The sequence below is a fragment of the Rhinatrema bivittatum genome, chromosome 7 (genome assembly GCF_901001135.1).
Source record: "Rhinatrema bivittatum chromosome 7, aRhiBiv1.1, whole genome shotgun sequence".
NCBI lineage: Eukaryota > Metazoa > Chordata > Amphibia > Gymnophiona > Rhinatrematidae > Rhinatrema > Rhinatrema bivittatum.
Window position 1 is genome coordinate 1,005,607 of NC_042621.1, and position 14,510 is coordinate 1,020,116.

The 14,510-nt window shown below is 48.7% G+C and overlaps 1 protein-coding gene across 1 annotated transcript in view; it reads left to right on the forward strand.

Annotated features, from left to right (window-relative positions):
* Positions 1 to 14,510, forward strand: part of KLHDC4 (kelch domain containing 4) — a 115,958-nt gene that overhangs the window by 50,446 nt on the left and 51,002 nt on the right. The window contains exon 5 of the mRNA XM_029608032.1: positions 7,870 to 8,006. Coding sequence (XP_029463892.1) covers positions 7,870 to 8,006 — 137 coding nt within the window. The remainder of the gene's footprint in view (positions 1 to 7,869; positions 8,007 to 14,510) is intronic.

Consider the following 14,510-nt stretch of genomic DNA (forward strand, 5'->3'; position numbering starts at 1 on the left):
CCTCTGTTTCTGTTAGCCTATACTGAGAGACAGTATTTCTTTTGTATGCAGTTCTAGTTCTTTGGAAGAAGAAAAAAGACAGGGCCTGAACAGAGTGAAGGAGTTTAAGGCAGTCGGCTGCCAGGAGTGGATGATAGAGATCTGTGGCAGAGTCCGGTACTTCCCGAGGGCCCCGGCCATGTCAGTGAGTCTCCGTCGCAGCAGAGGAGTTATGGCCGCTAGTGCTGCAGAGCATGGGAAAAAGGCCACGATTTAGCAGCGCATGTAGGGCTCACAGACAACAACAGGGAGGATCTCTTAAGCTGTGCTAGGCATGTTTGCAAGGGGGAGGGGGCATGAAGCGGAGTATCGAGTTTGTCTCATGGGAGGGTGGGTGGATTTGTATGAGGCAGCCTCCTGTTCCCTCTGAGGAGAAGGCCACTGCGGCAGAAATGGTGGCCATTTTGGGATTGTGGGGAGCTGAACCTCCTCTTCTCAGTCCTGGGAGCAAGAAGCTAGCAAGTCAGTACCAAAGACAATTAGTTTGGACTCAGTCTCTGTTCCTTGTACTATGGCGGCCGCCTCCTTGGCATGGACAGCAGTTTCTAAGACGCAAGCACAAAGCTTTTTCCATGAAACAGGGTTCATTCCCAAAGTCCACTCCAGGGAAGTTACTGAAGGGAGAAAAAGACCTTGGAAAGGAGAAGTTTTGAAGGAATAGTTCCTAAGGTTCAGAGGATTCCCTGGAGAATGTTGGCATTGATAAGGAGGGAGAATATTTTGCAGAGGAGGTGGACGGTTCTTCCATACTCCATCTCTTTCATAGAGAGGAACTTTCCTTTTTGTGTTGAATATTATGGAAGAGGAATAAGAGGAGGCCGCCGCCTCCTCTGAAGACCTGATTATGGTCCGTATCAGAAAGCCTTCTAAATCCTTTCCCTTACATAAGGCGGTACAGGATTTAATTGTTAGGAATGAGTTTCTCCAGAGGCAGCTTTTAAAGGGGACAAGAGAGAAGCTTAAGTTTCCAAAGGTGTGGACACTGCTGTGTCCTTTCACCAGCAGGACTATTCCAGTGGAGGGAGGCGCAGCCTTATCGGATGTGCAGGGTAGAAAGATTGGATCTCTTCTGAAGCAGCTAGTATGGCACTGCAGCTGGGGACTTGTAGCTGCCTAATAGTTTGTTTATTTATTTTTGAACTTTTCTATACCGACCTTCATGTTGAAAGTAACATATCAAATCGGTTTGCAGTGTAAGAACAATATTGCACAAGGCATTACTTAGAACATGGGGTTACACAGAACTGGGAGAACTGGCGACGAGTTAGCAACAGATAAGGTGAGAGTTAACAAATGATAAAGTGAACGAACAATTGGGGACAGGGAATGGTGAGGTCTGGTTTGCATTTGTCTCAGCGTTTTTCAGGCAGAAGAGCTGGGTTTGGGCAGTGGATGATGCTTCCTTCTTGGAACCAAGGCCTGCACGTCTGGCTCCTGCCTCCTTTAGATTCTGTCCATACTACAGCAAGGCGTGTGGCCTCTATCACAGCTGCCAGACACTTGCTGCGGCTGTGTAATTGATCAGCAGAGTCCGTTTCTAAGACCAGTTTTGACAACACTTCCATGTAAAGGGAATCTGTTCTTTTGGGGGGGGGGGGCAAGGTCTGGGGTGACTCCGAAGTTCCGAGACCCCTGGAAGACAGGCCCAGGAATGTGCTGCATTCAGCTCAGGTTTTCATAGTTTTCGGGATTCCCGGGTAGACATTCAGGTGGTCAGAGATCTCTGCCTTTTTTTTTTTTTTTTTTACATTAGAATATTTATTGGAAGTGAAAATATTACAAGCAATAGGGACCACATACAAAGTCAGAAGAAACAGATTACATAGTGAGATCAGCAGAAAATACACAACTGACATTGATTACATAGATCAGAACAGTTTTAATACAATATGATCAACTTCTCTTCGCTCGCCAAACACTCCCTTACTTTTAACCTAATACCCTCTCCGCTTCCCCCCTTACGCTTTGCTCCACTGTCGAACAGAGAATTAAATGAAAGATACCTTATGTCAGAAAAAATACTGATAAAACTGAAAGAACTAAGACATCCATGAGTAATCCACCCCTGAGTGTCGCCAGCTCTGAATCATCAGGGTAACGCAGCCAGATGTCCATGGTGGATCTAGTATTATCAGTCCAAAGCTTGCCAGGATTCATAAGCAGCCCAAATCTTTGAAAACCTTGGAAGGGAGTTGTGTTTGCAAGCAGCTATTTTGCCCAGAGTAAATATTTCGGACACCTTGCGTTGCACCTCAGATAACTGTGGGATTTTGGGTGACTTCCAGTGCTTTGCGAGGACACATCGTGCTGCTACGAAAACATAGTATTCCAGTCTACAGACCTGTAGGGCCTCTTCTCCAGTAGAGATATTTAAGAGAACTTGACCTGCTGTATACACTCCAGTATTAGGATTGATTGAAGACAGCCAGTTGAATACTTGTTGCCAGAATTGTTGAATATACAGACAAGACCACCATAGGTGAAAATAGCCACCATCTTCTTGACATCCTTTCCAGCATAGCCCGGAGAGATTGGGATAAATTTTATGCAGGGTGATAGGGCTACGGTGCCATCGGTATAAAAGTTTATAACAGTTTTCTATTAAATTTGCTGCAATTAGCCCTTTTCCTGTATGTTTATATACTTCAGTCCAAGCGTCACAATCTAATATAGTGCCGAGATCTGCCTCCCAGGCCTTTATAAAGTGTGGTTTATCTTTAATGGCCAAATTCAGAAAGCCATAGAGTTTGGAGATAACTTGTGTAATCTTGTTTGCCCCTCTGCAGAGGCTTTCGAAAAAAAGTTACTCCTGCTTTCAAGCTGTATAGCAGCGGTGCAGTATTCAAAAAGTGGCAGAGCTGGATATATCTAAATCTTTCGGAAGAAGGCAATTCATATTTGACACACAAGTCCTCAAAATACACAATCCCTTGTACGGTCCAAACTTGATCGATAATTGTAATACCACGCTTTTTCCAGTTTGAATATGCGGAGCGTGGCATTCCTGGGGTAAATGCCGTATTGTGAAAGAGGTGAGTTTGGGTGGTATATATTTGTTGCCCCATGATAGTGTTCCACCATTGATCCCAAATCCTCAGGGTGGTAGACAAGGGGGTTGAAACCAATTGCAACTTAGGCCAAGAGATCTCTGCCTTTTAGTAGAACTTAATCCTTTCGTGTGGCCAAAAGAGTAGGTAAAGAGAGCTCCTATGGGTCTGCAGTTCCTCTCGTAATTCCAAATGAGTGCTTGGGGACCCAATCCCTGTTCCCTGTACTACCCGGATCAGTCCAGACTCCTGGATTTTGCTTCCCTTCCAGCGGATGGAGACAGAGACGTTTTTAAACAAACTCTGCCTTATATCTTAAGGTGTCACCTACGGTTCAGCAGTATTTCTGTCTCCAGCAGATGGTGGAGGTGCAAAACCTACAGTCTGAGCTGATTGCTTAGGGTTTCAAAAAAAAAAAAAAAAAGGTGTTAGAGTGAGGGAGTTTGTCTTTTTAATTTATACTTTGTTTAAAAAAAAAAAGGGATAGACCTCTGCAGCCTCCCAGGGGGTTGTGAGGTCCTAAGAGGACCATCCCCCATGGTCTTTGAGGCAGCTGCAGCACAGGGTTGAGGGCCCTATTGTCAACATCTAGCAGCTCTGGGTGTGATACTGGGGAGCCCGGCTCACTCACCCCAGTCGGATCAGGACCCTTGGATCACTAACGGGCAAGTTTAAAAAAAAACCCAAAACATTTTGGTTGCAGATCGGGATTTACGGTGCTGAGGCTCTCCTTTCCCTCCCAGTTGTGGTGGCGTTTTTCGCCGCCTTTTTTCTTTGTTTTTTCACCGTTCTGGCTCTGATTTTACTTCCTGCCTGATGCCGTGGTGCTCAGCGTGCCACATGTCTTTCCCGGGATGGTCTCTGCTCTTCGTGCCTCCCCGGGGGGAGGGATCCTCCATTGACCCGGAAATTGATCGCAACACTGCTCGCAAAGCTCCTACGGGGGTTAGGACATCGCGGTCCTCTGCTGCTAGGAACGGAAGCCATTTTGGGCTCATTCAGAGCAGCGATGGGGGAGGGGGATACTTCCACCACCCCTCTCCCCACAGCAAAGGGTTCCCGAGGGGGGGCGTGAGGCGAACCATTGCATCATGCCTCGCCTGCAATGGAGGATAGCCCCGAGAGGGCTTCAGATTCCTCCTCTTCTTCCTCCTCCTCCTTTGAGTTTATTTTGCTACTTCACACAAGGCATTTAAGGCTAGGAAGTCAGGAAAGCAGCAGGCTGGAAGTAAAACTTCCTTACTGGGTCCAAGATCGAATCCATGGAAGCGGTCCAAGCCTAAAGGTGGCTCTGGGTCGTCGAAGGCTAAGCGCCCGTTAAGGACAGGGGCGCCCCATACGGATACGGATTCTTCCGATCAGGCTTCTGACCCAGGAGACCAGGACATGCAGGTCAAGCCCCCCAAGGTGGTCTGCCTGTTTAGGAAAGAGGAGTTGGGTCTGCTGATCTCCGCGATTCTCGGGGAGTTGGGCATCGGGCCCCCAGAACAGTCCAGGCTGGGGGCTATGGATCCAGTGTTGTTGGGCCTGCGGGGTCTGACCACTTCTTTTCCTTTTCATTTCTCCGTAATGGACTTGCTGTTCAGAGAATGGGATACCCCTGATCTGGGGTTAAAGGTTAGCAAAGCTATGGATAAGTTATATCCTCTGCCGGAGGAAGCTTTAGACCTGCTTCGGGTGCCCAAGGTGGACACGGCGGTGTCAGCAGTCACCAAAAAGATCATCATCCCGGTTACGGGAGCGACAGCCCTCAAGGACCTGCAAGATAGAAAGTTGGAGCTTCAGCTCAAGAAGATTTTTGAGGTCTCTGCACTGGGAGTGCGAGCGGCCATGTGCAGCAGTTTTTCTTTACGAGCTGGCCTTTGCTGGGTGCAGCAATTGCAGGCCAACACCTGTCTTTCAGAGAAGGAAGCTCTCCAGGCGGGGCGCCTGGAAGCTGCGGTTGCTTACAGTGCCGATTCTCTTTACGATCTGTTGTGGACTTTGGCCAGATCTATGGTGTCCGCTGTCTCGGCCCTCAGACTCCTGTGGTTAAGAAACTGGTCTGCGGATGTTTCCTCCAAGGCTCAGCTGGGTTCTTTGCCTTTCCAAGGGCAAATTACTTATTGGAAAGGACCTGGAAGACATGATTCAATCCCTGGGAAGAGAATAAGGTTCATCGTTTGCCGGAGGACAGGCACAAGTCGAGGGACTCATTTTCTTTGCGGGCTTGATTCAGGGGGAATTGAAGATTTCGTCTGTCTAGGGCTCCCGGTTCTTCTTTTCGGCAGACTTTGACTAGGCAACAGACCTGGTCTCAGCCCTTTTGTGGCCGACACTTTGGCAGAACCGGTAATCCCCAGTCTGTCCCTGGGGCCAAGTCTTCGCAATGAAGGGACGCCGGCCCATTCCTCGGTGCCAGTTGTAGGGGGCAGACTGTCCCTGTTTTACGAGGAATGGGCCAGGTTGACGTTGGAGCAGTGGATCCTCAGCATGATAAGACAAGGCTACACTTTAGATTTTGCACGTCGCCTTCGGGGCCAGTTCCTCTCGTAATTCCAAATGGGGATCCAATCCCTGATCACACCTATCTCACTTCTATCTCCTAAACCCACTAATCACTTTGGATTAGTGGGTTTAGGAGATAATCTGAGAAGGATACACCTTGGAATTCTCCCAACCGATTCCAGATGCTTTTATGGCTTCCCCTTGCCGCTCCACCAGAAAAAAAGAGGCGGAGAGATCAATCTTAATTCGCCTTCTCTGTTTAAGGGCAGTGATTCTGGATCCGAGAAGTCATTGGGTTCAGGGGCACTATTTGATTTATTTTGTGGTGCCCAAGATAGACTATTCTTATCTACCCCATTCTGGATCTGAAGAAGATCAACAAATTCCTCAGAGGGCTATTTTCAATTCCATGCCCTGCCCTTCAGTCTAGCTATGGCTTCAAGGACCTTCTCAAAGGTTATGGTTGTGACAGTGGCTCCATGAAAAGAGGGAATCCTGGTGCATTCTTACCTGATTTTGGCTTATAAGAGCAATCCTTTCCTTGAGTCCAGTCGGACCAGTTAGGAACGTGCTGTGTGTGATGCTGGGTTGACTGTTTCTCCTGGTAAGCAGTGAGGTTAAGAATCCATATGTGTATACAGTTCCTTTTTTCTTATTCTGGTTAGCCCTCTGGTTGTAAGGGGTTTTGACATTTTTTGGAAGTTAACTTGTTACAATACTGGCAGGCTGAGTTCAGCATGGATGTCTATAAAGGGTGACGTCAGCACACCTGTTCATCTCTGTCTCCATCTGCTGGTCAGTGAGCATAACCCATTCACCTGAACTGGTCTAACTAGACTGAAGGAAATGAAATAAGATAAGAAATTTCACCTTACGTAAGTTTGCTTAGAAAATTGATGTAACTTATGTGCGTATTTGGTTTCAAATTTGTGTACTGCTAAAAATAAAAAATAATAAAATTCCTCCCCCCCTCCCCAAGTGTCAGGCATGCCCCCTTTTCTGCTCATGCTCTGTGCATGTAGCTGTCCAGCAGGTGGCACCCTGGTACCTCCATCTTACTGTAACAGATGGGCTGTGTGCTCTGGCTCTGCACCAGCTTGTCTTCAGTGACTGCGCAAACACAATTTTTTCTTTCTTTGCTTTAGTTGCTTTGTGAAAAGCGCTGTTCTAGATAGTGTAATGTCTTTTTGCTTAATATTTTAATTATTGCTTCACACTGTGGGCAAACCAGCAAGTGTGTAAATCCTTGTTGCAGTGCCTTGGTGCTTGTGCAGTCTGTAAGGGATGGCTACCGCATGTCCTGCTACATGTAGAAACCTCAGAGTAGGACAAGATGAGCAGTATCAGCTGTGATGGTGACTGTTTTGTGGAGCTCTGACAGCGGCATAAGGGCATTCACCGACTTCCTTGCGTGTTCTCTACATTTCTCCTTACAGCTTGCCTACCAGTGCTTGTCTTCTGCCCTGCCTGGCCTCCCTGCTCACTCTGTACCATCTTTTTCATCAAGGAGCTAATGTGCACCCACCTCCCTTCTGACTGGTTCTCATCCATCTCTCAACAGGGAGACATAACGTGAGATCTTTCTCCTTGTTCCTTCCTGATAGCAGTCGGGCTCTTATCAGGGAACCACTGTGCACAGTTTCTTGTGCTTCAGGGGTGACATTTGCTCCCTCTGAAACGAGGAAGCAAGAGCAATTCAGCACTAACCCTTCAGGACTGATAAAGGAAAATAAAATTGCAGTATCCTGTGCCTGTAATTCTGCAGAGCAGTTTGTCTTAAGCATAAGAAATTGTGCCTAGAAGTTATTACATGCTGGCCACGAATGAGATTGACTTCCCTCAAGCATGCGAGCCATTCTTGTGTGTGTGCGTGTGATCTTGGCTTCAGAGCATAGTCACAGCCCAGGCCTGCCAAGATTGCATCCTGGTAACAGTTTCATGTTCTCATCGTATCTAAGAGCCAAAGGAAAAATGACTTTCACTTATTAAATTAATTATCATGGTGGTTTCTCCTTGTGGAGAATGGCTGTTCTAAATCATGTCCAGGAAATGGGCCTGTCAAACGAGGTGTCTGGCAATATGTGTTTTTTAAAATGTATTTGTTTTTACAATTGATTCCACCATGCATAATGTATGTCTTATTTTGAAGAGCTAGCCTTCTAATACTCTGAAATGTATTTCTCTCTTCCCCACATATTGAAGAGGCATTTTGACTGAGCCGCCTTGCCCTGTCTCTCCTTCCCAGAGTAGGCCAGGGCTCTCTAGGTGGTAACTGTGCTCCTTTGTTTCCTGACAGGCTGCGGTGCTGCCACAAGGAGGCGGGCAACTCTGGCTGTTTGGTGGTGAGTTTGCGTCACCAGATGGAGAACAGTTTTACCATTATAAGGACCTCTGGGTGCTGCACCTGGCCAACAAGATATGGGAGCAAATCAAGTAAGTCCTTCACAACTAGGCTTCTCCTCTCTTCCCAAGTGTTGGGGTCAGAAGTGCTCAGAGGACGGACGCTGTGCAACCAAAGCACTGCTATAAGCTGCAGCACTCTGTGGGGGCAGAAATCCTTGGCAAGTTAATATCTTTGGCCACTTGCCCAGTAAACAGGCAAATGCTGAGGTTTCGCTTTCAGCCGTGTGCTGTTTGTATCTTTTTAAATCTCTTTTCCCTGCTAATTAAAAAATTAACCTGTAGCAATTATCATGGCTCTGAGACTGTTAAGAGACACTGTTATTATAAATTAGTCCTCACTGTGATTTTCATCCACTCATTTTCTCTTCAGAAACTTCTCTTTGATGTACCTTTTAAGCAGGAATATTACAATCATAGACTTCACCTGCACAAGCTTCAGCACAAGATGGACATAGGAAGGAAATAATAGAGCACCGGGCAGGCCCCGTGGCTCATGGAGGACTTGGCTTCAATTCAAGAGTCAGATCTTCCCTCCCTCAGGCTGCCAAGGCAACATTTCGGTCCATGGTGGGGGAGGAGGAGTCGGTTATAGTACAACAGTGACACCTGGTGGCCAGACCAGTGCCCATGACTGCATGGCTCCCCTGTCCTGACCAAGGACTGCTGCTGCAGGGACTCAGATAAGTCAGTTTGGACGGGGAAAGAACTCTGCATGGTTGTGAATAAAGTCATATGCTGTTATAGCCACCTGGAGCTGTAATAGTGTGCCTAGTTCATGGAGGGGCTTGAATTGAAGCTTTTTATTTTTTTAAACTATTAAGTTTTCCATGGTATACAATCAGAGTCTGATAATACAACTGGTCAAAGCGGAACAGACATCAATACCACTTAAAACCATCAAGAAACAATCTTATATGTTACAACCTGCCAAATCATCTCGGGTTACCAAACCAAGCTTCACATAGTCCAATCAAATAGAACAGAGACATTCCCTGCACGTACCAGGATCAGTCCAGACCGCTGGGTTATGTCTCCTTTCCAGCAGATGGAGTCAGAGAAAAGCTGAAAAGCACCCCCAGATAACCCGGTGTGCCACCTGCGATCCTTCAGTATTTCTCTGACTCCAGCAGATGAAGGATGGCATAACGTGCGGTCCTGATCCTTTGCAAAATTCTTTATTTGATTGATTAATAAGTGAAGGGGGTATCCTAAACTTAGTACCTTTGACTAGATCAACTTGTAGTAAGTAGTAAAAAAAAAAAAAAAAGGGAAGACTGAGATGACTTTGTAATAGCAGGCAAGCCTGGGCTGCTGCCCTTGTCCTTAATACCCGGAGAATATTGAAACAGCCCGGTGACTTGGGGGGGGATTTACCGGTGGGCCGGTCCCTCCCCCCATACAGTGCCAGAGATGTCTTAATTCCTCTGGTGGGAGCTACAAATTTTATATTAAGGCCAGGGACGTACATTCCCCTGGTTGAGTAGCTCTGAAAAAGAAAAAAAATAAATACATAAATAAAAGACAAAGGATAAGTCTTTTAAACAGAGCGAGCCTGCTGAAATCTTCCAGGGCTCCGGAGGGGGCGAATTGCTTCACTCAGCTGATTTTCTACTTACGGCTTAGATTGCCCTAAGTAGAAAATCTCCCCACGCTGCACATGACTAAGCACATGTGCACTGAGCTGGCAGCTCTCCACACGCTGCACATCGTGAGGATCGCGATGTGCAGCGTGTGGAGAGCTGGCAGCTCAGTTCTCTCGCGAAGGCCTCTGCTCCCGTTGTATCCCCAGGGGCGCGGTGCCTTCGCAGCTGCCGATTGCAGGGAAAAGATCAGCTTTGCTGTGATCGCGCGGCTTAGGACGCAGTCAGACAGTTCACAAGGAGAGGCCTTCCCCGACAAGCGCGGGAATGGCGGCCATTTTGCCCGATTCGGGCCCCGATGCTGCGCAGGGCTCAGATGCTCGGGGGGGGGGGGGGGGGGGATTTCCTGCTGATTTCTCTGCCTTCGTTAAGCCCCCAAAGGCCTCGTGATTTGGGACATGATTCTCCTCCTCCTGCCGTGCCTCGGTGGGGGGGGAGGTCGAGGCCCTTATAGAGACAGCACCCATTTTCTTCTCAGTTTATTTTACTGCTTCACAAAGCTTATATGGAGGCTGAGGCAGACTTGGATGGGCAATATCCTCCTCCTGCCAAGATCCCCAGGCCTGCGGAGGATCAAGGGGCTCCTAGGACCCGGCCGTCCCGCTCCTGTCGCTGAGCTACCGGCGCCTTCCACTCCTCCGGGGTTTGTGCTTCCGGACCCCTCCCCAGTGGGTACGAGCGATGATGTTGACAATGCCGCTCCGGTGGAGGGGGATGATCCGCGAGTGCTCCGGTTATTTTGTAAGGAGGAGCTTAGACCCTTTGATTCTTCATGTGCTACAGGAACTAGATATTCAGGCTCTGCAGCTGGTAACGGATCCTTCTTCAGGGGATCTTGTTTTGTCAGGCCTGTGGGCCCCTCCTAGAACTTTTCCTTTCCACCCGATGCTTTTCAGCTTATGACCCGGGAATGGGATGCGCCTGAAGCCACCCTAAGGGTTAGTAGGCCATGAAAAACTTTACCTGCTGTTGGATGAGTTTTTCGATCTTCTCAAGATCCCTAAGGTGGACGCGCCATGTCGGCCATCGCCAAGCGCACCACGGTTCTGGTAACGGGAGGAGTAGCTCTCAAGGACCTCCAGGATAGAAAGCTGGAGGTTCTACTCAAGCGGATATTTGAAGTATCGGCCCTTGGAGTTAGGGCGGCCGTCTGTAGTAGTCTCATGCAGAAAGCTACTCTTAGATGGGTTCGGCAATTACTCACAACTCAAGAGCCTCCCTCCGGCTGAGGCAGAACAGGCCGACTGCATGGAAGCGGCGGTTGCTTATACAGCGGACGCTTTGTGCGATCTTTTTCGTACTTCTGCGCGCATGATGTCCTCGGCAGTTTCGGCAAGGAGACTTCTTTGGCTCCGCAATTGGTCGGCTGATGTCTCTTCTAAGTCTCAGCTGGGCGCCTTTCCGTTTAGAGTACTCCTGGGGCAACTCTGCGCAAAAAAAATTAAATTCTGCACCAAAAAACTGAAAATTCTATGCACATATTTTCTAAACTCTGCAAAATTCTGCACATTTATTTTTCAAAATAACACTATTTTTTGCATATTTTCTTACATGATATCAGACATATGCTTTCTCTCACATGCCATCTGTCACACATGTTCTGTCTCCCCACATACAACTCTCTCTCTCTCTCTCTCTCTCACACACACTCTCACACACACACACACACACACACATACACATACTCCCAGGTAGACACACTGGCTCACAACAAACACAAGGGCTCAAACATTAACTCTCAGGGCCAGAGCCTGGGTCTCTTCTTTAGCCCCTCTCTTTCCCCCTTCCCTCTTCTTTCTCTTCCCCCTTCTTTCTTTCTCTTCCCCCTTCTCTCTTTCTCTTCCCCCTTCTCTCTTTCCTCCTTCCCCCTTCTTTCTTTCTCTTTCCCCCTGCCCCTTCCTTCTCTTTCTCTTTCCCCTTCCTTCTCTCTTTCTCTTTCCCCCTGCCCCCTTCCTTTCCTTCTCTTTCCCCTTCCCCCTTACTTTCTTTCCCCTTCCCTCTTCGTTCTCTCTTCCCCTCTTTCTCCATTTCCTCCTATTTTCGATTGTTGGGTCCTGGTTTTTTAGCATGGTACAAGCTTGGCTAACAGCGAGCCGCCCATAGCCATGCTGCAATGCCCCCACTCTCCGTGCGCCACCTGACTTCGCTGTCCCAGATTGGCCGCTGTCTGTGTGCAAGCATGCTTACGTTTTTTTAATCCTTTTCCGGCGCGGGAGGAAATCGCGAGGCAATGGTGTGAGGAAGGGCAGTGAAGGAGGAAATCTGCGCAGCAGCGATGGTGGAAATCTGCGGGAAGGGCGAAGAGAGAGGAAATCTGCACGAAGGGGGAATTCTGTGCAAATTCTGCATTCCGCAGTAGCGCAGAATTCCCCCAGGAGTAGTTTAGAGGAAAGCTATTATTTGGAGATGATCTGGAACGACTGGTTAAGTCCTTAGAGGACAACAAGGTTTACAAGCTCCCAGAGGACAAGCCCAGGCCGTCTCGCCCTTTTGGTGCGACTCGGGGTCGTTTTCGGGGTCAGCGCCATTTTCGTACGCGTAGGGGCTCGTCTTTTGCCCCTCAGCAGTCGTCGGCAAGGTCTCAGGTTTGGGCTCATTCCTTTCGTGGTAGACTGCCTCAGCGTGACGGATCCTCCCAAGGATTTTCCTCCAACAAGGCTTTCCAAAGAAGGTGCGCCAGCCCATTCCTCCGTTCCCGAGATCGGGGGTCGTCTCTCCCTGTTTCGCGAGGAATGGGTCAAAATTACTTCAGACCAGTGGGTTCTAGATATCATAGAACACGGTTACGCTTTGGATTTTGCTCACCTGCTTTGGGATCTGTTCCTGGTGTCTCCTTGCAGGTCTCAGGCAAAGCAACAGGTCATATTCCAAACCCTATCTCGGCTCAAGGCTCTGGGAGCGGTTATCCCGGTGCTATAGAACAAATGTTGGACTGGCAGGTACTCCATTTATTTCGTAGTCCCCTAGAAGGAAGGCTCCTTCTGGCCGATATTTGACTTAAAAAAAAGGTCAACAGAGCACTACGGGTCCCTCGTTTTCGAATGGAGGCATTGAGGTCTGTCATTGTGGCCGTCCACAAAGGCGAATTTTTGGCTTCTTTGGATCTGACGGAGGCTTACCTTCACATTGGAATCCGAGAGCATCATCAAAGGTTTCTGCGGTTCATGGTCTTGGGTGAGCATTACCAGTTTCATGTGCTGCTGTTTGGTTTAGCGATGGCTTCCCACGTCTTCACCAAGGTGATGGTGGTAGTGGCAGCATGCCTGCGGCGGGAGGGGATCTTAGTTTACCCCTGTCTGGACGACTGGCTCATTCGGGTGAAATCGGAAGAGCTTTGCAAGGTGGCAGTGCAGTCGGTTTTGCATCACCTCCATTCGCTCAGATGGGTTGTCAATTTCTCCAAGAGCCAATTGGTACCGTTCCAGGTGTTGGAATTTCTGGGAGCACGGTTTGATATATCTGTGGGCAAGGTTTTCCTGCCTCGGGAGTGGATGGGCAAAATAATGTCTCAGGTTCGTCTTTTGGCCCTTCCATTGCCCAAGGTATGGGACTATTTGCAAGTTCTTGGTTCTATGGCATCTACTCTGGAGTTGGTTCCCTGGGCGTTTGCTCATATGAGGCCTTTGCAGAGGGCGTTGCTTTCCCGTTGGAACCCCCAAGCCGAGGAGTTCCAATTGCCCTTGCCCCTTCTGGATCCAGCCAGGGCCATTCTAGAATGGTGGTTGATCCCCGATCACTTACAGCAGGGAATGGATCTAGAGAATCCACAGTGGATGATCATGACAACAGATGCCAGCCTTTCTGGTTGGGGGGCAGTCTGTCAGTCATGATCAGCACAAGGTCAATGGACAGTGCAGGAGTCCAAGTGGTCCATAAATCGGTTGGAGACAAGGGTGGTTCGTCTAACGTTGCGCCGTTTTCTCCTGCTAATCCAGCATCGTTCGGTAAGGATCTTATCCGACAATGCGACAACTGTGGCTTACATAAATCGTCAAGGGGGAACAAAGAGGTGGACAAGTTGATGGTCTGGGCAGAACGCAATCTGCTCCGGTTGGCGGCATCACACATAGCCGGAGTGGACAAAGTCCAGGCAGATTTTCTCAATCAACAAAGGCTAGATCCCGGCGAATGGGAACTGTCCGAGGAGGTGATGCGGCTCTTGACTCGCCGGTGGGGAGTCCCCCAGCTGGATTTGATGGCGACTCGGCTGAATGCGAAAGCGGCTCATTTTTTCAGTCGCAGAAGGGAGCACGGATCGGAAGGGGTGGATGCCCTGGTCCTTCCATGGCCTCACGACGCCCTCTTCTGTGTTTCCTCCTTGGCCTTGGTGGGGAAGGTCCCACCGGGGGCCGGTTATTCTCGTAGCTCTGGAGTGGCCGCAGAGGCCGTGGATCGCAGACCTGATCAACTTGGAGATAGACGGTCCCTTGCATCTCGGTCACCTACTGAATATACTCCGACAGGGTCCAGTATTTTTGATCTGGCGACTCGCTTTTGTCTAGCGGCTTGGCTTATGAGAAGAGACAGTTGAGAAAGAAGGGCTCTCCGGATGCAGTGATTACCATTCTACTATGCGCACGAAAGACCTCTACTTCTCTCACCTGGTGCAGTGGTTTTAAGGTGTCCCCGCGCCAGGCCACTGTTGTGCACATTCTCGCGTTCTTGCAGGAAGGCTTAAAGAAAGAACATAAGAAAATGCCATACTGGGTCAGACCAAGGGTCCATCAAGCCCAGCATCCTGTTTCCAACAGTGGCCAATCCAGGCCATAAGAACCTGGCAAGCACCCAAACACTAAGTCTATTCCATGTAACCATTGCTAATGGCAGTGGCTATTCTCTAAGTGAACTTAATAGCAGGTAATGGACTTCTCCTCCAAGAACTTATCCAATCCTT